The sequence below is a fragment of the Xenia sp. Carnegie-2017 genome, unplaced genomic scaffold (assembly GCF_021976095.1).
Source record: "Xenia sp. Carnegie-2017 unplaced genomic scaffold, XeniaSp_v1 HiC_scaffold_24, whole genome shotgun sequence".
Taxonomy (NCBI): Eukaryota; Metazoa; Cnidaria; class Anthozoa; order Malacalcyonacea; family Xeniidae; genus Xenia; species Xenia sp. Carnegie-2017.
In genome coordinates, this window is record NW_025813487.1 from 5,134,507 (window position 1) to 5,159,809 (window position 25,303).

At 34.0% G+C, this 25,303-nt stretch overlaps 1 protein-coding gene across 3 annotated transcripts in view; it reads right to left on the minus strand.

The window, feature by feature from the left end:
- The window catches only part of LOC124451889, a 61,004-nt gene that overhangs the window by 24,401 nt on the left and 11,300 nt on the right, over positions 1–25,303 (minus strand). The window contains exons 8-11 of one of the 3 annotated variants that reach the window (XM_047002481.1): positions 22,168–22,392; positions 20,063–20,121; positions 18,980–19,204; positions 18,310–18,814 (exon numbers count right to left, since the gene is read on the minus strand). In XM_047002481.1, the coding sequence (XP_046858437.1) occupies positions 18,509–18,814; positions 18,980–19,204; positions 20,063–20,121; positions 22,168–22,392 (815 nt within the window). In that variant the 3' untranslated portion in view covers positions 18,310–18,508. Of the gene's footprint in view, positions 1–18,309; positions 18,815–18,979; positions 19,205–20,062; positions 20,122–22,167; positions 22,393–23,169; positions 24,019–25,303 lie in introns of those variants that run through there. The other 2 variants (XM_047002478.1, XM_047002480.1) reach the window with 2 other exon arrangements.

The following is a 25,303-nucleotide window of genomic DNA, read 5'->3' on the forward strand; positions in this document are numbered from 1 at the left end:
ATACTTGAGTTTAAAATAATTCTACCGCGTAGTTTTTTAGCTATAGAGCTGTTTGTCGATTGTGGTGCCAACTTCACGGTTTATACCAGAGTACATTCTCAAGGAATATTAATCCTTTTATATTTTTGTGCACTCTCCAAATTTTGGATATGTTATAGACAATAAAAATATCTACAATATGGCCAAGTTTAAAAAAATTCTACCGTGTAGTTTTTTATTTACAGGCCTTTGTTTAGCAATGACTTGAAAATCTCAACTTAATTATATAAGATCATATTACGCGCATTCGTGTCATCCAACTATGTAACTATGTAGATCATTTTCTACAACTTATTTTTTTGTGCACTCTCCAGATTTTGGATATATTTTAGGCATCATAACTATCTATATTCTGGCCAAGTTTAAAAAAATTCTACCGTGTAGTTTTTAAATTATACGCTAATTAAGAGAAATGGAAAGTACACTGTAATATAAATCTTAGTGTTTTCTTCAATTTCTTGACTTTTATACATTTTTCTGATGGTTAAGGACAGTAAAATAATAATAAACAGTTAAGAATTGTTTTTTACTGTTGTATTCGATGGAAAACGTGTTTTAAAGACGATTTTTCGATTTATCATTTTGAATGATAAATTTTAGTTGAATGTGGTGTTGAATGTTGTGATGAATGTTGTGTTGAATGTCGTGCCCAATGTGGTGGTTAGCACTATTTTCCACCCAGCAAACCGCCCTTTACTTTACACAATCGTTAATAAATTAAAGATGGCGGCTAATGGGGAAAGAACCAAAAGCTAAAAGGAAACCATGCATGCACTGGTGCTAGGTCGTTTTGAGATGGCGAGTAATTTTATATTTTTATAATACAGTTTTTAATATCAACATATGAAAATATTTACAGATAAATGTTGCAGTATAAATTTTCATGCAACCACCTTAAGTTATAAACTTATAATCCAGGCTGGAAAATATGTCGTTTTTCGACGATTGTGTAAAATATTATATAAAATATTATATTGTGTAAAATATTAGATTGTGTAAAATATTATATTGTGTAAAATATTATATTTCAAATAAAGGGCGGTTTGCTCGGTGGAAAATAGTGCTAACCCAATGTGGTGCCAATTTCACGGTAGTGACCAAAAACCATGACCAGCCGACAATTTAAAGAAGTATAATATAAAACAAATTCCGAAGAAACAAGACATCTTGAGATTGCAAAATATGAATCAAAACAAGACGAGAAGTAAACTGTAAATTTTCGACTTTATTTCAAAGTCATCCTCAGACAGAATGACATTTAAAACCATACATACATATATATTTTACAACAAGTAAGGAAATAAGCAATAGAAATAAATAGTGTGATATTTACAATGAGTTGGAAGAGGTGTAGTATTACAAAAGGATGAATTGAAACTGCCGACCCGACTGGTAGAACTCTTTTCTTAATTTATAACACACTCATTCTACCAGTCGGGTCGGCAGTTTCAATTCATCCTTTTGTAATACTTCACCTCTTCCAACTCATTGTAAATATCACACTATTTAATTTCTATTGCTTACTTCCGTTTACTTATTTCATGCGTTGTAAATATATATGTGTATGTATGGTTTTAAATATCATTCTGTCTGAGGATGATTTTGAAATAAAGTCGAAAATTTACAGTTTACTTCTCGTCTTGTTTTGATTCATATTCTGCAATCTCAAGATGTCTTGTTTCTTCGGAATTTATTTTATATTATGCATCAAGCTAAACTCTCCTGATTTGAATTGAGTTTACCTCCCAAAAATGGGGCATAATTTGTTCATGTTTTTTTTTGAAAAGATGAAGGGAAAGTTTACAACAGAGTTGTGTTGAAATTGAATGCAGTGCCATGCAAAATTAATGAGAACTATGGTATATGTTGTATAATAAAAATAACTATTAAACTGTTTGCCTGCTCAATTTGACTGACTGTATAGTGTAGACAATTATAATGGGATTGGAAAGTTGGATTTATGCAAAAAATTTTAAAGTACTACTTAGCGTTTCTGTAAATGAAGTATTTATTGTTATAGTAAACAGGTTACTACCTCAAAACCAAGATAAAAGCAGTGTGTTGAACAATGTGCTAAGATTTGTTTCTACCTTGAAATTTTTGTTCAACAGTAGCTTATGATTATATCATTATTATGCATAAATAATTAAACATATTATTGTCTCATCTCATTAAATCCATACTCGGTATGATTCCAGGTGATCCACAAATTCACATCGGATGCATTGCTTACAATGAAGTTGAATGTAGAAGAAGCAAAAATAGATGGCAAAGAAATTCTTTGTGTCTTATGAAGAATTAGTAGAAATCAATAAAAAGAATTCTTTAAACAAATTGTAAACAAATTTAAATTGCTCATGGTCAAGCAACCTAGTCAAAGAAGCCAAGTCTGTCTTCAACATGTGACCTTTCCAATTATGTTTAGTTTCTTAGTACAAAATACTATTTTTGAGAAACTTGATTTGTAAGTCTTTCATTAATATTTTTTTACCAAGAGATAAAAGACCAAAGGCTTGATGAAAAATGCAAAGATTTATCAAGTTGTTTATCATTTCATTCCCAATTGTTAGTTTGTACATATAAATAATTAGTATTGGTAGCTGTAAGTTGTTCAAGCAAAACAGAAGAGTTAGTAGTGCTCGAAGGGTTTAGCATTTTTGAAATATTATATCTTGTTCTTAACATACATTACACATTTCCAAAAGACTGTAAGTAATGCACAATAATATTTATAGAACTTGATAAATTTCTTCACCTACACTGTCAATTAACTATTTTTGTTGTAAATTGTCATGTTATGTTGTGTAGTGTGTGAATATACCGTATGATAAATTGTAAAATGTTAGTCATATATTACTAGACAAATAGGAAAATACATAGTTATTAAACTGTGGTTTCAGTGGAAATCCTGTACGTAAATTCAAAATACTTAGGAACACTTTTTCTACCCAATGTGGCATTGCGGTAGGATGTAGGTAACGACGGTACTCTATAAACGGAATGGCGTAGTGTAAGTCATGCAAACGCCCAAGAATCATGTCCTAATAATTATAATATAAACAAGAGCTTGCAAGCGTTGTTAGAAAAAAACAGACGTTGTTAGACGTACAAAAGTAATAAGTTAGAAGTCGTATCGCAGGAGGCGATAGCGTTTGAATAAGTTTCAAGTTTAAGATTGACGGTTGGCCGTAATCTCAACGTTTCAATAACATATTTGTGTCGCAAAGAAGCAACGTTTGGAACTCCGTATCACAAATCGTGCACAAACCACTGTAAATATCCTATCAAGTGTTAAATACAATTGTCAAAATACAGTCCTATCGTTCGAGTGAAGTCTCGAGAGCAGTGAACCAGCACTTCGTGCAGGTTGTGCGAAAATTTTGCCTTCATGCAGCAATAGACAGAGTTTTTTTGTCAGAGAAACCAATGCACTTTAGTTTCATCAATCTACCATCGATTAATTCCTTTGCGAAAATATCTGCTTATTCTCCCATATTCAAATTTCGTAAAATATCCGTTACGGCAATGACGTCAATGTCTTATAATTCAAATGGTACGTTACTAATTGACTTTTGAGGACTTTCTTCAATGAGACGATTGGGAGTAACGCGTAACACAATGGGGCTTACAGGTGGATCCTTCTTAGAGATGTCGGTGTCAAACGATGGCTGTAAGTCAAAGCTTTTGATCGTTTATGAAATGTGTGTTTCAGTTTACGTTGAAACCCATCAACTTCATCAAGCACTTTATTGTCAGTCTTCGGTGATGATATCGATTCAGTGATGACAGATTTCTCCTCAATATTTTCATCGCTTCTGATGGCAGGATTTGTTGGGAAAGTTGCTGAATAGGAAGGATCTTTTCACACGATTCAAATTCATCAATGGTTGTATCCTTTTCTTCAGAACGTTTATTATCAGAGATCTCCTTTTCATTCAATGATTTAAGATTTTCAAAAGAAAACACTTCCTTATTATTTGATGGTGTGACAGGATTGTACGTTTTGCCTAAGACAGAAATTAGAAATATGACTCTGTTTAAATTTTTTTATTGTGTCAAAACAAATCAAACCATATAACAACTTTTATCTATATATCATGTTCAAAAGCAGATACTTCACCTAACAACCTATTTTTAGATAGTCTACATCTCGGTTCAGGCATAATTATATTATGTGCGAAACTCGTACCTAGGCTTTTTCCTTATTCTCTTACCTCGCACACGCGACACTAATTCAGGTTTCCAACCTTTAATAAAGTTCATTAGCTTTGTGCAGTGTAACGAAGACATATTAAACGACTTCAAATCAGCATCCATGAGTTCATTCAGCAATCTTCCATCGATTAATTCATCTTCAAAAATATTTGCTTATCGTCCCATATTCAAATTCCGTAAAATATCCGCTACCTCACCGACGCTGAGGCCAGACAGATCGAGTGGAATGTTACAAATTAATTCGTATGGATGGCCTAAGTTCGTACGATTGTAAGCAACACTTGTGAAGTTGATAGTAGATAGCAAAGATCTTGGTCTCTTATAAATGGGTTCAGATGATAGTGCCTGAATTTCAGCACTAATTCCCATCTTCAACTCAGGTGATTTCTCAGAATGTGCAGGGGCTTCGGTAACGTTTCCTTTGTCGATGTTTTTGGTGACAAATGCATTCTCTTCAGTATTTTTGAGAGATGATTCAGTCTTCCGCGGAGAAGACAGCATTAGGATGAATCTGGAAGTTGGAAAGATTTTCATAGAAAATTTCGGAACTTTTTGCTGGATTTTTACAATCGTTGTTAACCATAGGACAGGCAGTAATCGACGGATGGAAATTAGACAGATTTTAATAAAAAAAACTTCGGCTTCTTCTGTTGTATCTTTGAAATGTTGGCTAACCCTTGGAGGTTTTGTGTGGTGCACAGTAGTCGATGCAATAAAATTAGAGAAATCTTCATAGATATCTTCGCCTTCTTTTTCTGTAATTTTATAATCCCTTTTAATCACAGGAGAGGATTTGGGGAACACAGCAGCTGATGGATAGAAATGAGATAGGTCTTCATAGATAACCTCATCTTCTTTTGCCACATTTGTATTATCCTCATTAATCGTCGGAGAGGTAGTGTGGTACACAGTAGTTGCTGGAAGAGTGTTAGAGGGGTCTTCATGGATAGATTCTTTGGAGTTATCTTCCCCAGTTACACCATTTACAAGTTGGGGGTTCATATCATTACTAGGTTCTAATATATCTTCTGATGTCTTTTGACGGTAGTTAAAATCAATTTGAGATCCCGCTACGGACTTGATATTATTTGTTCGGCCAAGTACTGACTTTTCAGAGATGTCCATGGCGTAAATCGTTGGCGTTAAGTCAAAGCTTTTCACCTTTTGTCTAAATTATTGTTTCACTCTTCGTAACCCTGGACCATCAACCTCATCAAAACCTTGGTCAGCTTCGTCTGGTTTTGGTGTTGATATCGATTCATCGACAACAGGTTTCTCCTCAATATTTTCATAGTTTAGTCTGGCATTATGGGATGGTAGGCTTGAGCAAGATGGATCTACCTCACACGATACATATTTATCCATGGTTATATCCTTCTCTTCAGGACATCTACCATCAGTCATATCTTTTGAATCTGACGATTCAACGTGTTCAAAAGAAAACACTTCCGTATTATTTGATGATATGACAGGATCGCGCATTTCACCTATGACAGAAATTGGAATTTGAAAACTACATAAGAAATTTGTCTATGTCAAACCAAACCAAATAACAATTTTTGGCAAAAAGCCTACGTTGCCATGATGACCTGTTGGCAAGCTACGCCATAGTCAACATATACGTTCACGTGCATATCACGTAGTAACCTCATACCCAGACTTTTTTCCCAATTTACTTACCTCGCACACGTGGCTTCAGTTTAGGTCTCCAACCTTTGATGAAACTCATCAGCTTCCTTTAATGAAACGCAGACATGTTAAACGACTTCAAATTGGAGTCGGTGATTTCCATCAGCATTCTTCCATCGATTAGTTGTTTTTCAAAAATCTCTGCATATTGTCCCATATTCAAATTTCTTAAAATATCCGCAAGGGCAATAACGCTGAGCACATGCGGATCTTGTGGGATGTAAAAAAAATTTGTTACTTTTTGAGTTCCCTTGGCTCGTTAATGCACGATTAATCAGAGATTCTCCACCACTTAAAAATAAGCCAGGGGATTTCTTAGAAAACTCATTTTGTGTATGATTCCCTTTTCTCACTTCAAGCGGATTTCCCACACGTTGTGAAAGTAAAATAGGCATATCAACCACATCCAGCTCCTCTTTATCGTCACGTTTTGATAATAATATCGATTTATCGATGATGTATTCCTTGATTGCATCGTAATCGAATTTCTGAATGTGATCCTGCCGTCTGATAAGCAATGTTTTTTAGGCGTTCATAAATTTCAAAACATCAAAACGATCATTTAGTTTATTTACAATGTCTGTGTAATGCTTTGCGCCATTATCAAGCCATCAGCAACAACAATATCGATGTCTATGTCCTTTGGTATTGCAAGACAAAATTTTAACAGCACGTCACTGTTTACTGTAGTGGCAATAGCGGTGAGATAAGGACTTCGTTTCAATGAGCTATATGTAAAAGAAGACAAATAAATCCTGGCATGAGCAGATCAACAAAGTTATTCTCGGTGGTCCTGAAGAAAATAGGACCTGCATATATAATTATGTAGCCATTAAAATAAAATCTTTATAAAAAATAGTTATATTTGTTCCTCCAGATTAATTTAGTAACACGCTTGTTTTTCCATGTTTGTTATATCTTATAGAAGAGAGGATAACGTTTTTGTGGCTGTTACAACTCAATTAACGTTGCTTTGATTTCACAAATTTTTTGCTTAGTCAGTGTGTGACGGATTGAGAGTACTTTTAACATATTTTGCTTTCACAAATAACGAACAAACCATGAAATCCCAGAGGTGCAGAACTTTTAAGCTCAATAAACTGCTTACATTATTGTGAATAATAATTTCAGCGAATACATATTAATTTATGTGGGTTTCGTCTTTTTTCAATGGGTGGGGGGTGGGGTAGACACACCTAGTACATCTTTCTACCGTAATTCAAAGCAGCATAAATGACATGTTTAAAGTTTCAAGTTCAAAACAGAAAATAGTATGTAATGAGTTATTATATTACAGTGAGCGACAGATATAGTACTATTATATATTTAACTACTCACAATAAACGCAAATTTATCTTTGAGATGCATTGACTGCTTAGCGTCCGCGCATTTTTGCCTGTCACAACAATAATAACTAAACCTTATCAGTAGTAGAAAAGAGTTCAAGCTTATAAACTCCAATTTAATATAGGAACATAGTGAAAGATTTTTTGAGTGTGACGATGCAGTAAGACACATTGATAAAACGTTTAACATAGTATGTTTATCTTTTCAAACACGAACGCCATAAAAACAAACCTGGAGGTGGGAAGACTGGAATTTATAGAATTTACTGAGCACGGTTTTCTCCAAGCTACACTGAAGTACAAAGGATGAAATCAAAAACTAATCTTTGGGAAAGTAGCGTCATGCTTTTGTGTTCAATTCGCTAAAGACACACCTTTCTATTTCGTTATCTTCATCTTGGAGTAACCTTGACTCTCTTATAGCGTGGAGCGTAAGAACAACTCTATGACCAATGGTAGCGCTGTGTTCACCACCATCATAACTACGGATAACTTTCACGACTTGTGGAAGTGAAAAAACGTTCACAAAATTTTGTAAGGAGTATGAATCTTCTGTCTATTGTAATTTATTTAGCATTTCGTCTTCCATTTTTGATGACGTTTCAATTTTGATGTATTCTATCTACCGTTGTTTAAAGGGGTTATATCACGAATTTTAGCCCCCCTTTTTTATTACCTTAATTGAAAATTTGGATTATTTGAAGAACTATGACATGTCGCTGGACTTAAACAGATAAATATAAGTTCCTTAATTGCCTCCAAAGTCGGGTACTTTTTGCGAATTTTTTACGACGCCATATTGATACTTGTGACGTAGATAGTTGAACACGTCTGTTTCCGTCAATATAATATTATATTATAGGAGGTGATTTTGTTGTCGTTTTTCTTGTGTTAAAAACAAATAATGACAGTATTTTCAATAAAATATTAAAAAACAAGTTGTCCGGAAAGTATGGCTTCAAATCAGTGCTCAGATAATTCGAATTCGATGTCTGAATGCGTATCTGATTCGAGCTCGGAATCCGTGGGTTATGTCGAGCATTTAAACGACTTCGCATATGACGATGAACCGCTCGCAGGAGATGGTGATGAAGTGCATACTCCAGATGATCCCGATGGAATTCTCCTGCGACCTTAGAACAACGAAGTGATGGCGTAATTCCACTCGGTGAATGGTAAGTTGTTGTTTTCTCCTGTTTGTAATATACATAAAGTTACTTTATAAACCACAATGCTCCCACGTTTCAGGTGTAATTGTCAATGCTGTCATACCGATTTGTTAGAAGGCGCATTAGAGTACAGATGCTGTAAGGAAATAGGACCAGCTTTGCAGAAAATGACATTCGATGGCAGCATTGAGAAAATATCATGCATAACACAGCATGCCAAATTTGGGCCTTTAGTTCATGAGGCTGTCCTTGAAAACGTCGGGCCACTATTGAGAGATAGGAATGGACGTGCTTATCGCCGCCAAGCATCACAATCATTAAATATGTAAGATTGTAAATTGTATGAGAAAGAATGTTATCATCAACATTGTTTCATCAACAATAATTAGTCCAACCTTTTTATTTACTTCAGGTACTTGAGAGCTGTGGCATACAGATGGTTGATGCGATGGTTTTGTGGGTCTATGGGATGGGAGAATACTCGGCCTTTACCTGCTTGTGTTTACCACTTTATTCGGAAAGCATATCCAAGTGGTAACACAAAAGGTTACATACCATCAGAGGGGCGATGATGGAAAGGTCTTTTAACTTGTGCACTGTAGAGACTGTTGGCCTTCTTTGCTGAGTTTAGAATGGTCAGGAAATATGCCTAGATGAAAACCAAATAGGAGATACATGGATGCACTATACGGTAAAAAGAAAATCTTTTCTTCAATGTCAGTCTGGGAAAAAAAAGAAAAATTATATGGAATTAAATCATAGCATAAATGTAAAAATGGAAAATAGCAAGCCACATGAACTTATCTTATAAGGTCTTCACACTTGAGTGCACTGCATCCACAAAGGGCATGCTGAGCATTAAACTACAATAAAAAAAAATATTCATGAAAATTAATTAGTTGCACAATCGAGTGAGATAGTCATCTTCAATCTGACAAGTATACATACCATTCAATGTTATATTAATACTGTAATCATCAGGAAAGGTGTGTATATCAGTGCCCAGATAGGGAGGCTAGAGGGTACTATCACTTGCCTAAGGTGAACCCTCAGGCTGGTGGTGGGAAGGAGGTGCCTTACTTCTCCATTCCAGACAGGCTCCAAGCAATGTCTGACCACTGCCCTATCATCTACCAACTTCAATTTATTCTTTTTCAGTGAAGCATTGACCTCGAGGATGTCCTTTCATTGGAGCTTTGCATTTAGTACATTTGCAGTACTTTTATTCCCAGAGCTATTTAATATTTGATCTGCATCATCTGTTAGGTCTTGTAACTGCTGTCTTTGCTGTTCCACTAAGGAAAAAATGCAGATCATTACATCCTAAAATAATTGTAAACAATACCATTATCCCATACTTACAGCATGGATAAAGTGCATGACTGACATGCTTGTTCCTCGCAACATATTTTTTTACTGCCTCAGCCTTGGATCGTTTGTTGGGAAACTGGCTGCACAAAGGTTCAGGTGCTTTTCCTCTATATCTTTCCATTATAGTTGAAAGTTCTTGTTTATTAGACATGAAAAGAACATTCTTTACTTGTTCAACATATTCTAGAAATTGATATGAAAAATAATTTGTTACTGATGCTTCAATTCTCATGCTCAGCTCCATCACTAGTAGATGGTACTTCCTCATCGAGAGAACATGTTTCCTTCAGCGATGGCTTATGGAGAGTATGTCGAATAATCTACAAAACATATATCGAATTTACATATGACAAAAGAAAAATTAACATAAACAAGCGTAAACTTACTTGTCTGCGCTTTCGATCGGTTATTTCGTCCTGTAATGGTTCAGGAATCCCAGCCACGTCAATGGTTGGGATAGCATCTTTCTTCAACCTTCTTTTGAGCTTGACTTGCACGCTCAAATTAAGGTCAAAACAAGAATCTTCAAAATGCGCAGAACACAGACACGAGGTAGAGGAAGCCTCAAAACCCGGTCTATGTTTACGCACAAAATTTACCCATTTTCTATGTCTTTGCGGCTCTGTTTCTTTATTAGGAAACAGATGCATCGACATTCCTTCTGTTTTGAATCATTGGCGCAACTAATTTGATTAGGTCCGCCAGCAACACAGCGTTTTCCTCCGCGTTTCTTATTAAGATTACTAGTAGAATACGCCATGTTGATATATGTGTTCAACTATCTACGTCACAACTCATTAGCATACCGATCAAAAAGTTCGCAAAAAAAATGCTGAAAATCGTGACTTTGAACGTCCATAAAATCACTTTCACCAATCCAATTTCAATTATAATTGCAGATTTAAAATCACTGAAATAAGGTCTTTCAATTTAGCTAATAAAAAAGGGGGGCTAAAATTCGTGATATAACCCCTTTAAAGAATTCTTCTACCGTTGCTTTCACTAAGATTATCGATGTTTCCTTCTCTGCTTAGGACTCGATTCAAATCATCGCCTTCGTAAAAGTGATGACACTAAAAAATAATAGTTACTTTACTTCCTACGCAACAATAGGCAACATGGAATGCTGCAGAGCGCTGAAAGAAAATATAAAGTCTCTGCTGAAGAGGTTGCTCAAAAATTTCATATTTTGTAAAATCACACTTACAAAATACAAAATCACACTTACAAATACAAAAAAAAAGTGAAATTTTTTAAGACGAATACGTTAAATAAGTATAAATCTTTGAATCGTCAATAAAATATATTTGCCTGATATTTCACCAATTAATGAATGCGTCAAAATATGTTAAGCCATTTGCCAAAGTTTCTCCACCAAGGTTTTGCTCGCAGGATAACTAACTTTACAAGGAAACCATTCATTTAAAGTCGCGTACCGCAGCTTGGTCATCGATCCAAATTAAAACAGCGAATGCCAAATATGAATAATTATAAGCGTTTCCATGGTGATAGGAATGTTACACTATAATGACTTATTTTGATTTACCGATCATTGAATTGAAACTTCAGGTCCTCTAGAATGAAGGAAAGGGCTATTTTATGGTTAAAATTCGTTGCCGTAAAGAATGGAATTCTTGGCATAGTCCCAGTATTGAAAAATTTATGCTCATCGAGTTGCTTTAATTTTCACAATACAGGAAAACCTTTCACGTTAAAGTTTATTTCTGATTACTTTCCATTCACAAAGAGTTTTTGTCACAGAAGACATTTCTGGATTAAATAGAGATGAGTGCCGACATCTATAAAGAGCAAACATTAAATTTGAAAACTTTTGCTTTAATTTTTTCGTTCATTCCACGACAAATTGTCACATTTAAGTAATTGATGTTGTCCTTCTCGGCCGACGTAAATTTTTGGTTTTTATCCTCATAGAATGGAAATCTTGGCATAGTCTCAGTATTGGAAAATTTATGTTCATTGCTCTAAACTTTCTTTTCACTACAGGAAAACTTTCCAAGTTTGATTATTTCCTTTTATAGAAATTTCTTGTCACTTCCAGTAAAATAATATAAATAAACCACAATTGAAACATGACACAATGGAGTTCAACCCAAAAGCATAGAGGCAAAAGTTGCAGAATTGCGGATAGAGAAATTGCTGAAAAGGGACAGTCAGCAGTGGCAACTGATATATATAAAGACTGGATAATGCAACCTAATTATGGTGCTTAGAAAATTTTAAAGCCAGCTTTTGAGAACGGCGGCCATATTAAACTATCCACTTCTAGTATATATTTTATAATGAATTCTTATTATATTTTATATATTTTTTTTCTCTTTCAGAAATCATAATAAAAGATTTGGCATGATATCTGAAAGAGAAAATATCAAAAATAAAAATATGATAAAAGTTCATTATAAAATATATACCAGAATTGGATAGTTCAATATGGCCGCCACCCGGCTTCAAGTCACGCACTAAATGTGTTATCCAGTTTTAGACATATAAGTGGCAATAACGTACCATCCCGCAAATTTGGTCCTGCTATGTTAAGTTTTCTGTGTTCGTTCACTGCAGAAACAACGGATTTCTACAGAAATGAATAATGTTAATGTTCAATTATTTACATATAGGTGGACCAAAATTTGCGGTGTTGGCTACTCCACTGACAATCAAACAGGAACAACTAAAACATTCAGAGTATAAAAACCAATGATCAAAGTCAATAGCTAAATTGAGACAGTTATGCTTCTGAACGTAAAGTGTTTACATTTGAGTTACAGTTGACCGAAGTTATACAGGATGGATGTCTGAGAAGTAAACGTATATCTTTGACAAAACATTCATGGCGAAGCGTGTCGGAGACATTATGTTATAAAAATAAAATAGAACTTAGTACTCGTGAACAGCACACGTGAACAGTACAATTACTACAATACACGTGATATACAAATTTGAGAGCTTGGCAGAGCTACCAGGTGGTCTAGGCACGAAATAGCCCAGAAAAGGAGATAAAATATAGCCAATTTGGCCACAGACGGAAAAAGTCTTCTACAAACTGCAATATAATACACTGTTATGTGAAATTTGACGTCACAATGTTCAAGTATAACGCAGTAAACTCTTTTAAAGGACTGGAACGATAACTTTAATACAAAAGCCATATGATAAAATGAAGCCAATATGGCGGCGAAGTTATCTTTCCAGTTGTTTGTAGAGTTCACTGGTATAACGTAAAATTTGAGTCATATCGTGTTATCCTCCCCAGTCTTTGCTCGTCATATTTAGCAATGAATGAAAAATTTTGTCTGTGAATTTATTTTATCAACAATTTATGTGTTTCACTCAAACGAGATTTTTTGTTGCCAAACTAATATAAAATGAGCTAAAACCGAGATTTGCGCTCGGTTTACACCAAGCTGGCCACCATTTAGCTTTGTCAATTTGTCATTTATGACAATAATGAAAGAGACATTATAGTAAAATCTTAAAAACGACAACGCTGAAAATACACAAAGTAAATTTCAACAGTGGGGAAACAAGACCTCAAGTTTTGGTCCAGCTATATGTAAATTTTTAATCATTATCATTATTCATTTCTTTAGAAATCTGTTGTTTTTATAGTGAGTTAACATAAAAAAATTAACATAGCACGACCAAATTTGCAGACTGTCTACCCCACTGAATTTCAAACATTATCAATAGATCCCCAACATCGTCGCTTCCATTTTCGTTCTTTTTCGGCCGCTTCAGGAGAAACTCTCCGACAGGTATTGCTCTACTTGGTATACCTGAATGTTGTCTGGCCATTTGTTATCATCATCATAATGATCAAAATTTACTATCTGTAATGCCGTAGACAGTACTGCCAGCGACGTGCCCAGACAAAGTGATCCCACTATCCTTGTCTGGTTCTGGGTGGAGCTCCGTTGATGGACTGCATAACATCTAGAAGTAACCGAATACTCCAGCATCTGAGGTCACCACCAGTCGTCTCGACATTGTCTTGCCACTGGATCCATGTGATTTCAGAGAAGGAGGTTGACGTCTGCCAGCTTTTCCTCACTATAATAAAATCTTGCATACGTCTTGACAACACCAACTTGTCAAGGTCTTCATCGCCTGCGATGGACGAACAACATACCTGAATACTCAAGAAAAAGTTTGTCAGGTTATGAGCAAGTGATTAGATACAGTGCATATACTATATATGTATTATATTTAAACTAGTATACCTAAATGGTTGCAATTGCTGCCTATGTATGTATGAAATGCAGTTATCCTTTCGTTAGAAAATTTCGGAAAATCACTCAAATAGTACCATTAATTTACTTAAGGCTAAAAGCCAGTGAGAATAGATGCACAACTGGTCAAGTGCATAAAGAAACAAACACTTTTTGTAAGTGAAACACAAAAATGGATTCTTTCTATTTCACTTTTAAAAAATTGCTTGCATTACGACATCATGTGGAGTTTTTGTATTTTATGAAAATTTTGTTCATTCCAACATTAAATTGTATTTGTATCACCAAAATAATATTCAGGTCATGACGTCAGATATCTACATACTACGAATAACAAAAACTCATGATTCCCCTTTTTTGACGAGGCCTATCTTTTTGTTTGATCAAAATCAAACGCTATAAATCCTGAAAAATGAAAACTACAAGGTTGCCACTGAATTCTGAGACGTTATTTTACAAATTCTTTGCTTCGCACAATCCATCATGGCAGCATGTGTGCTCATTAAAAGTAGTTTAGCATTTTGTTAGGTTTCGCGGTAATAAAATAACTTTCATAAAAATTTAAGGCAACAACTACTTTATTTCAATTGTGTGCAGCTTACAAAATTCATAAAAATCTACACTTAAGCAATAAAACCGCTATCATCTCCTCTAATAGCAATTTGGTGTTAACTATAAGGAAATTTATTTACAACTGCATCGCAAGTCTTGATATTAAAAGTCCCAGAAAAGTCATAAAAATCTCTGAATTGTATACATACCAGTAAAAACATAATTTAGCACTTATGGTCCTATAATATCTTTTTCATCTAGGATTTCGTGTGTCCAATTTTCGCTCATTGCTTTCTTTAATTCGACCAAATGAAAAGTCATTTTGAATGAGATTTTAACATTTGTTCGTCGACATCTTGGAAGATCTTTCCATCAACCTGCTCTTTGTTAAAGTGTTCACATCACAGTTCACACTAGAATCAACATCAACATCAACAGTTCTTTTCACGACTCTACTTACCTAGAATATCTACATCTATATACATGTGATGACCTAGAATATCTACATCTACATACATGTGAGGACCTAGAGTATCTACATCTATATACATGTGATGACCTAGAATATCTACATCTATATACATGTGATGACCTAGAGTATCAACATCTATATACATGTGATGACCTAGAATATCAACATCTATATACATGTGATGACCTAGAATATCAACATCTATATACATGTGATAACCTAGAATATCTACATCTATATACATGTAATAAACTAGAATATCTACATCTATATACATGTGATGAACTAGAATATCAACATCTATATACATGTGATGACCTAGAATATCTACATCTATATACATGTGATAACCTAGAATATCTACATCTATATACATGTGATGACCTAGAATATCAACATCTATATACATGTGATGACCTAGAATATCTACATCTATATACATGTGATAACCTAGAATATCTACATCTATATACATGTGATGACCTAGAATATCTACATCTATATACATGTGATAACCTAGAATATCTACATCTATATACATGTGATGACCTAGAATATCTACATCTATATACATGTGATAACCTAGAATATCTACATCTATATACATGTGATAACCTAGAATATCTACATCTATATACATGTGATGACCTAGAATATCTACATCTATATACATGTGATGACCTAGAATATCTACATCTATATACATGTGATAACCTAGAATATCTACATCTATATACATGTAATAACCTAGAATATCAACATCTATATACATGTGATGACCTAGAATATCAACATCTATATACATGTGATGACCTAGAATATCTACATCTATATACATGTGATAACCTAGAATATCTACATCTATATACATGTGATGACCTAGAATATCAACATCTATATACATGTGATGACCTAGAATATCTACATCTACATACATGTGATGACCTAGAGTATCAACATCTATATACATGTGATGACCTAGAATATCAACATCTATATACATGTGATGACCTAGAATATCTACATCTATATACATGTGATAACCTAGAATATCTACATCTATATACATGTGATAACCTAGAATATCTACATCTATATACATGTGATAACCTAGAATATCTACATCTATATACATGTGATGACCTAGAATATCAACATCTATATACATGTGATGACCTAGAATATCTACATCTACATACATGTGATGACCTAGAATATCAACATCTTTATACATGTGATAACCTAGAATATATACATCTACATACATGTGATGACCTAGAATATCTACATCTACATACATGTGATGACCTAGAGTATCAACATCTATATACATGTGATGACCTAGAATATCAACATCTATATACATGTGATGACCTAGAATATCAACATCTTTATACATGTGATAACCTAGAATATATACATCTATATACATGTGATGACCTAGAATATCTACATCTACATACATGTGATGACCTAGAATATCAACATCTATATACATGTGATGACCTAGAATATCAAAATCTATATACATGTGATGAACTAGAATATCAACATCTATATACATGTGATGACCTAGAATATCAACATCTATATACATGTGATAACCTAGAATATATACATCTATATACATGTAATGACCTAGAATATCTACATCTATATACATGTGAGGAACTAGAATATCTACATCTATATACATGTAATAACCTAGAATATCTACATCTATATACATGTAATAACCTAGAATATCTACATCTATATACATGTAATGACCTAGAATATCTACATCTATATACATGTAATGACCCAGAATATCTACATCTATATACAGGTGATGAACTAGAATATCTACATCTATATACATGTGATAACCCAGAATATATACATCTATATACATGTAAAGACCTAGAATATCTACATCTATATACATGTAATAATACTGCCGTGTTAAAACAGTTCACATTAACACAAAACGTCTTAAAATGCAAATATGACGTTGTCATTATGCATGTTGCATTTTGGGGCAGGAGGATATTATGGATATCAGGGCGTGCATAAAGCCCGGGATAAAACTACCCACTAAATGGTGGATTTTAACCTGTTTAACCTGTAAAAGCAGACAATTTCAAATAATACAAAATAAAGCAAATTCCGAAGAGGGACATCTCGTTTTCTTGATATTCAAGATATTACAAGAGTTTGAAACAAAATAATGTGTAATTTTATTCCAAAGACATCATCAGACTTATGGTTTACAATGCAGGCTGCGAAACTTTTATATATTTACAAGCTGTAATTAGAGAACTATAAGACTAAAATATACAACATTAAAATAGAGATAGTATTCTTCAGGAAAGCTAGATCTAGTTCTGCCTTTTGCTTGCGACGTAGCGTTGGTAATTCACAGCTTGTTAGGATGGGTCGCTGGAGATTAGACCAATAACAGGACAAGCAGACAATTTCAAATAATACAGCAAATTCCGAAGAGGACATCTTTTTCTTGATATTCAAGATATTACAAGAGTTTGAAACAAAATAATGTGTAATATTTCGTCTTTATTCCAAAGACATCATCAGACTTATGGTTTACAATGTTTACAAGTTTCGCAGCCTGCACTTATGGTTTACAAGTTTCGCAGCCTGCATTGTAAACCATAAGTCTGATGATGTCTTTGGAATAAAGACGAAATATTACACATTATTTTGTTTCAAACTCTTGTAATATCTTGAATATCAAGAAAACGAGATGTCCCTCTTCGGAATTTGCTTTATTTTGTATTATTTGAAATTGTCTGCTTGTCCTGGTTATTGGTCTAATCTCCGAAAAAGCGAACCCATCCTACACAAGCAAGCTGTGAATTACCAACGCTGTATACGTCGCAAGCAAAAGGCAGAACTAGATCTAGCTTTTTTCCTGAAGTGCAAGAAGTTACTATCTCTATTTTAATGTTAGTATATTTTAGTCTTATAGTTCTCTAATTACATAACTGCCATTTCCGCTTGTAAATATATAAAAGTTTCGCAGCCTGCATTGTAAACCATAAGTCTGATGATGTCTTTGGAATAAAGACGAAATATTACACATTATTTTGTTTCAAACTCTTGTAATATCTTGAATATCAAGAAAACGAGATGTCCCTCTTCGGAATTTGCTTTATTTTGTATTAACCTGTAAAGGTGGTCGTATTTTCTTAAGAAAATGCAACTTCGATAACTTTGAATTTATTGTCTATTTATTGTTTGAATCTATTGATTTTACAGTTTAAATTGTGACTTTTTGCCTTGAAGAAAACATCGAAGCGTTTGAAAATATTATGGTCAAGTGGATAAGGCCACAAAGACTTCGTACAACAGTCCACTACAGAGTAATCCATTGGCCAAAATGTAGCTCATGTTCTTAACTTTATATTGTCATCATGGAATTATCAAAGGTCTCCAATTGTTCATGACAGCTTTTCTTAACTTCATAGCATGAAACGGGGACATTTGACAATCATTTATCAACATGTTCTCGTTCATATCTACCAGCAATCTACCATCGATTTGCTCTTTTTTAAACATATCTTCGTATTGCTTGAGGTTTAACTCCCTAAGTAGTGAACAGACGTCCTCAATTGAGAAGTCTTTTATACTTTGACAGGTATGATGTCGTTTGATGTCAGGTGATTTTTGTATCGGGGATAAAGATGTCACATTCATATCTGGAATGTCGATGCGATCCTAGACAAATCAAATGACTGTAAAATTTCAACTCTTAAAAGCATCAATTAAAATGATAACTATTCCATTCGCGACGAATCGGTATTAATTTAATTAATAATGAAAATACTAATTCTCACTCAACCGCTTCGAAATACTTTTATTTCTACGATTCCACAGTATTACCTGAACCACGTTGTCAGGATGAAGTTTCTCATAAATTGTTGAAGGTAATGTACAGGAAATTTTTCTCTCCGTAGGATATCCTAATTCTGCCTGGAAAACTTTGTTATTTGAAACTTCTTGCTCATTCATAGCTGTCATTGGTACGTGGCGATGCGGTATGCTTGCATTTCTCCTGATGGACTCGTAGACATTTTCTGTAGGTTCGGAGAAATCAGGAAATTTTTCCTTAAGAAAATTCGTACTCATGTGAGGTGACGCATCGGTACATCGATTGTCCCTATCCTGAGTGGTCCACATAGCCTCGTGAGGCCTCGAGGAACTATCGAGGTGCAAACTAGGTTAAGCTCTATTCACAATTTAACTAGGAGCTAAGATTCGTAAAGTGACACCGATTAGCAAAAGTGTAAAACCAAGTGTCTGCAACATATCACACTGAATTTAATTAAGTGCAAAAGTCTAAACCCATGTGTCTGCAACATAACAAACTGAGTTTAATTCAGTGATTAGCAAACAAACTCTCTGCTCTCCAATGCAACTTGTAGACAAAAAACTTGGTGATAAGCCAGTATGAGCAGCATCTGATATATGTTCCTTGTTCTAAGTCCAAGCACGCCTTTCTAAGATATTGACCTGGATTACTACGTAAACTCATTGTAACTAGCCTGCAATATACTTCCCTCGTTCTCAGTCTCCGCGCTGTTATTATGATATTGATCTGGATTACTAGGAAATGTCTTTACAACAACGTAGACTATAATAGCGAAATTGAAATTACAAAAAAGATGCGTTTGCTAAAAGCTCGAATGTTGCGCATCGTCTTACATGGCCAGTGATGACACCATTGTATCATTTCAATGTCACCTTTTGATTTAAAAAATCTCACTGTGTGTGTGTGTAGCAGTATAATCCTGAAGAACCATTTCCTCATGACTGTTTTTAAAATTTTTATAAGCAAAACTCGCGAGGCATTACAGAGGTATAGAAAACGCAAGTGAAATGCGTAATAACTGGGTCAAATAAAATTTAACACAAGTTGGAAACTTGGAATACTATAACTAATGAGTACGAATTGAAAATACTTACGTTCGAACGTATTTTGTTTAAATATCCCGACCCTTTAAATATCCGTGTTGGATTTGAGCCTGTAAAATGAAAAAATATCAAAATGTTGACAAAAAGTACAACGCAGACTTAGGATTGTCGGTTGAAATGAAGCAAGCAATGTGTATAGAAACTAAGTTATGTAGAAAAATCTAGAACGCAGACTTTGGATTGTCAGTTTAAATAAAGCAAGCAATGTGTATAGAAACTAAGCTATGTAGACAAAAACTAGAACACAGACTTTGGATTGTCAGTTTAAATAAAGCAAGCAATGTGTATAGAAACTAAGCTATGTAGACGAAAACTAGAACACAGACTTTGCATTGTCTGTTTAAATAAAGCAAGCAATATGTATAGAAACTAAGCAATGTAGACAAAAAACTAGAACACAGACTTTGGATTGTCGGTTTAAATAAAGCAAGCAATGTGTATAGAAACTGGGGGTTGCATATTCATATATTCCGTTGTGCCCTAATGATTTCTTTTGAAAGTAGTTTGAATTTCAAAAACTGAATATATGAATATACACCCAATTAACGTTCTAGTTACGCCTCTTATCATACAAAAACATAAAATGCGATCTTTTATCTTCTCTGCCAGAAAAATTATTACCAATGACAGCAACTAACAGGCTGTGTGAACTGCATGACAGTAGTTTACACTTTTCAATAAACAACTCGAACTTAAGTTATAAAATTTTCATTTACACAGTGAAAGAAAAACTCAAGGAAACTCTAACGTATTAAAACACGTTTGAAAAAACATTGTGCCTTCTTTAAAGGCTTAAAATGTAATTTTTCGGTGCAACGTGTTTCACGATCCATTGTGATCGATCATCAGGTGATTGAGCAGTTAATATAATTAACAAAGAGATGACTCGCATTTAAGTGGTAAATAGCAAGAAAAGTTGTTTTTGTTTTTTCATTACTTGGAAATTTGAAAAGTCAAGATTTTTTAAACATCACGCGTACATAATCTGTAGGATTGAAGAACATTTAGCAATTTCTTCTGTTCATTTCACCGTTTATTTTCAATTCATCAATTCATCCAATTTAACTCTTGTAAATGTTATTGTACATATTTAATACTTATATGAATGTTCAAATAATGCTATGATATCTGTTTCCTCCAATGAATTTTCAATAAATGGAATACATAAAAAGATGTTGCTATAAAGTAAGTTCATTGGTACAGTTGAATGTAAGTTGGCGCTATTTAACATTGAGAAAGTGTTATTGACATTAACATCATTCTTATGACTTTCGTTTTCGCTTTAATGAGCAATAAATGCTCAAATTTAAGTTTCCTTTTTTCTTCTGATCTCAGGAAAATTCAAACGATTCCGTCTCGTTTTCATTCCCAATGTTGTTTACCGATTTCAAACAGTTGTTATATTTTGTCTTCAATGTAAAAGGCTGACAGAAAAAAGAACGTAAATAAACGATCTGAACTGTTTTTTAAGATGCTTTCATTAATTTAATATCCGCTTAGTAATTATCTAAAAAACGACCAATCGTAAGTAAACTTATAATTACCTTTATTTTGCATCACCTGATGATCGATGAAAATGATCATAAACATAGTGTCCCAGAATACGGAATATACAGAAGGTTCACTCGTGTCGGAGCCTTTGATGTTTTTGTCCTCGCTTATGTTGTGCCGTGCATATCGGCAGCCATTATTCCAGCAAAATATTTATGGCTTCTCACTTTTTCACAACCATTAAAATAACACGACGCCACTTCTTATATTGAAATATTTTCGATTTCAATATGAAGAAATGACGAAAAAGCCTTGCTGGAATGATGGCGGACGTGAGGACGCAGCGCACACTTGAGTGAGCCTTCTGTATAATTTTTATTCTGTGATATTGTAGTGAATATTACATTTTAGGGCATGATAAGTTTTTTAATAACTGCTAATAACGGTTTTCGCTTTAGTATTAATCACTTTTTCTCTGCAGATAAAATAATACAAATTACAGTAGAATTACGATTCAAGAGAAAATATTGCTGTGTACTCATATTTATGTCAATGACGATAGTATTCATTTATAACGCTTGAGTATTTCATCAAAAAGGCAATACCTCGTAAAATTTTCTCTGAAAGATCCGGACGACCTATACTGATTAAGGCGTCTGCCAATTTTTTTCTAGTAGCATCTTTTCCTTTTTCCTTTTTCCAAAGCAACAGCATTTGAAATGCCTGAACATTTGAACGAAATGATTCCAGATCAGACTCAATTGGTAATTGTTGAGTGGCATGATGTTCATGCCAATTTTCTTCATCTGTTAATTTACCAGGTAAACTATCTAAAAAGTGAGAAAAATAGATTAGTGCGGACGATTTATCTACAAAAAAGAAACAAGTCTTGCATATTGGGTCTACAAAGGATTTATGAAAATTTTTTCTTTCACATTTGGTCAAAGTGTACGAGTGTTCTTGAAACTAGTTCTCATTTCTTGCAGACTTTGCCAAATAAGTAAATTTACTTAGTGTAAACCACCTTAAGGAATTATGGCTTTTGCAAAATACTGATATAAGTGATTGCCATTAAAATTTCAGCATACATCTAAAACATCTTTTTGTGGAAATTTTTGCTTTCAATTGATCTCAAGTGATCACCCTCCCTCAGTAGCGCTCCTGCCACCAATTATATCTATTAAGTTATAAAAAATTCAAACATTTTTTGCTTTATGACGTTCGATATTATGGATTATGGAAGCATGAATAGTTATATATCTTTGCATATTGTAAATTACTTTTGTCAGAAGAAAAGCCACAATTGTTATTTTTGGGTTCTATAAAGAACTTCCCATCTCTTAGATTCAATATCTCCAATGCTTTATCCAATTTTAAGCATATATAGGTTCTCTTGGAGCCTATAATATCATCATCATCATCATCATCATCATTGTCATCATTATTATCATCATCATCATTATCATCATCATCATCATCGTCGTCGTCATCATCATCATCATCATCATCATCATCATCATCATCATCATCATCATCATCATCATCATCATCATCATCATCATCATCATCATCATCATCATCATCATCATCATCATCATCATCATCATCATCATCATCATCATCATCATGGCTGCCAAACATTTTCTCGATCTTTTATATAAACAAGACTTCCCGAGTCACCTTTCTTCAGAAAAGAGCCATTACTTTTCACCTTAACAGCATTTTTGAAAATCGGTTTCTTCGAAGTTTTGCCAAAATATAAATAACTCCGTTCACTTATGAAGCCCTTGGTGTGATTACTTGTACGAACTTCGACAAAACCCTGACCAATTCGTAATCTTTCATAAACCTCTTTGTTCATTTCTTTTAATCTCAACGCAAGATTTTCCATATTATCTCCACAGAGACGCTGGAAATCTTTCTTCTTCCCAACTGGAATACACATGAAATCGGTCTCACCATTAAACACACTAAACGTATTGCAGGGAAAGGCACCCAGTTGTTTCTCCTGTTCACAATTAGGCGGTTGGTAGAAATATTTGTTACAATCATTGTTATTTCTGGCATGAACAATATCAATTATTGTCGAAAAATCCCTTTCCAGAACTTCCTCTTGGTGACTGACACAACCAACATGTGCACAGGTCAAGGCGAAATAGTTTTCATCTTTACGACAGAACATTGTCAGCTCACAGCTACAACAAATGTTATCACTAATATCTCGAGACGTATTTGATAAACGAAGATGACCATAATATTTTAACTTTAATGGTTTCGATGCTGAACTTCGCAATTCGATGAATCTTGAAGCTTCCGATCCAAATTTACGATCGATCCCTTTCTTTATAAGGTCTTCCAACCTTTTTTCGTCTTTATCAACTGTGATAAATAAATGTTCATAAGGTATCTCTTGGTTTGGAACAGCTATTCCAACAGGTCCGTTTATCCATATGAAACTAAACAGGGCAAAATAAATGAATATAAGAAAGTGAAGCTAATTATTTGTCCGTGATACAAAAATATCTTACTTAAAATTTTGAAGAGAAAGAAGATTTTTGGAGCCCTAACATGATTTGTCGTTGTTGCTCTTGTATTGACGTAAAAGTGTGAGGTTTTTAGAAGTTTTTTTTAAGAAATGGCAAGTGCTTTTGCCAACATAACGGTAGTTAACACCAGCACGAGAGGATACTTAAAAACCACTCATGACTTGCAATGAAGAGTGTGATCTGTATTCTTTATTCATAAATCTGAATTTAACATAGACCTTTCAAAAGGGTAAAAAACTCTTAGTAGAAACTAACAATAAACATTAACTAGCCTAATAATTCTTCATCTTTCAAAAACAATTCTTAAACACGGTTGTGTTGGTGCTGTGTATGTTAAATATGACTGAATAACTTTTAGTCTCGTGACTTAAAACAAATGCAATGTCCCACACCACACACACACGGAGACAAGTGAAAAATTTTTTTCTCGCTCTGTTTAATATCATAACAAATAAAACAGCTATAGAGCTGAAAACTAAAAAACATTTCTCGAGCTATTAAACGACAAAACTCAATTATTAATAGAGAGAAAGGATTTAGAAAACACTCGAAGAAAAATACTGTTGTCACATTTACAGCATTTTGCTATTGTTGCCAGCTCATTTTGATCTCCCACGAAAGACGTTGACTATATTGAAAAGCTGTCGAAAATTTGAAATTCATTATCTTGGTTCCTATATAACCAAAAACGTAATGCGGGAGTCCCCGAGAAATAATGAGTTTTGTTTTTTGATTTATACATCAAGTGAATACTGACCTTGCAATCTTAATTGTGATTGGATAAAGGGCAACAGAAAATTCTCGATGCTTTGTCACGTGAAAAAAATTGAATACTATCTGTAGATGACGTAATGGTACATGAGAAAATTGTAAACAAAAATGGTAGAATCTCGCTTAAGCTTTGCAGGAGTTTACAAACTGTATTCGCTTGAACTGTTGAAAATAAATACGTAAAAATACACGGGGAGTGTTACACTGTCAGTCAGGAAAGTTGTCATCGAGTGCTTAAAAGAAAAAGACAAAATTGAACCGAAAAAATTATTGTCAAAGCACGGAAAACTTTATGAAAGCCTCTGTATTCATTATTCAGACCTTAATCAATGTTATCCGCCCGAGCTTTGCTTCGGTAGGTAATATTGACCTCTGTTTGAATAATTGTTGATATCATGCCCAACCTCATCCAATAATTGTGAGC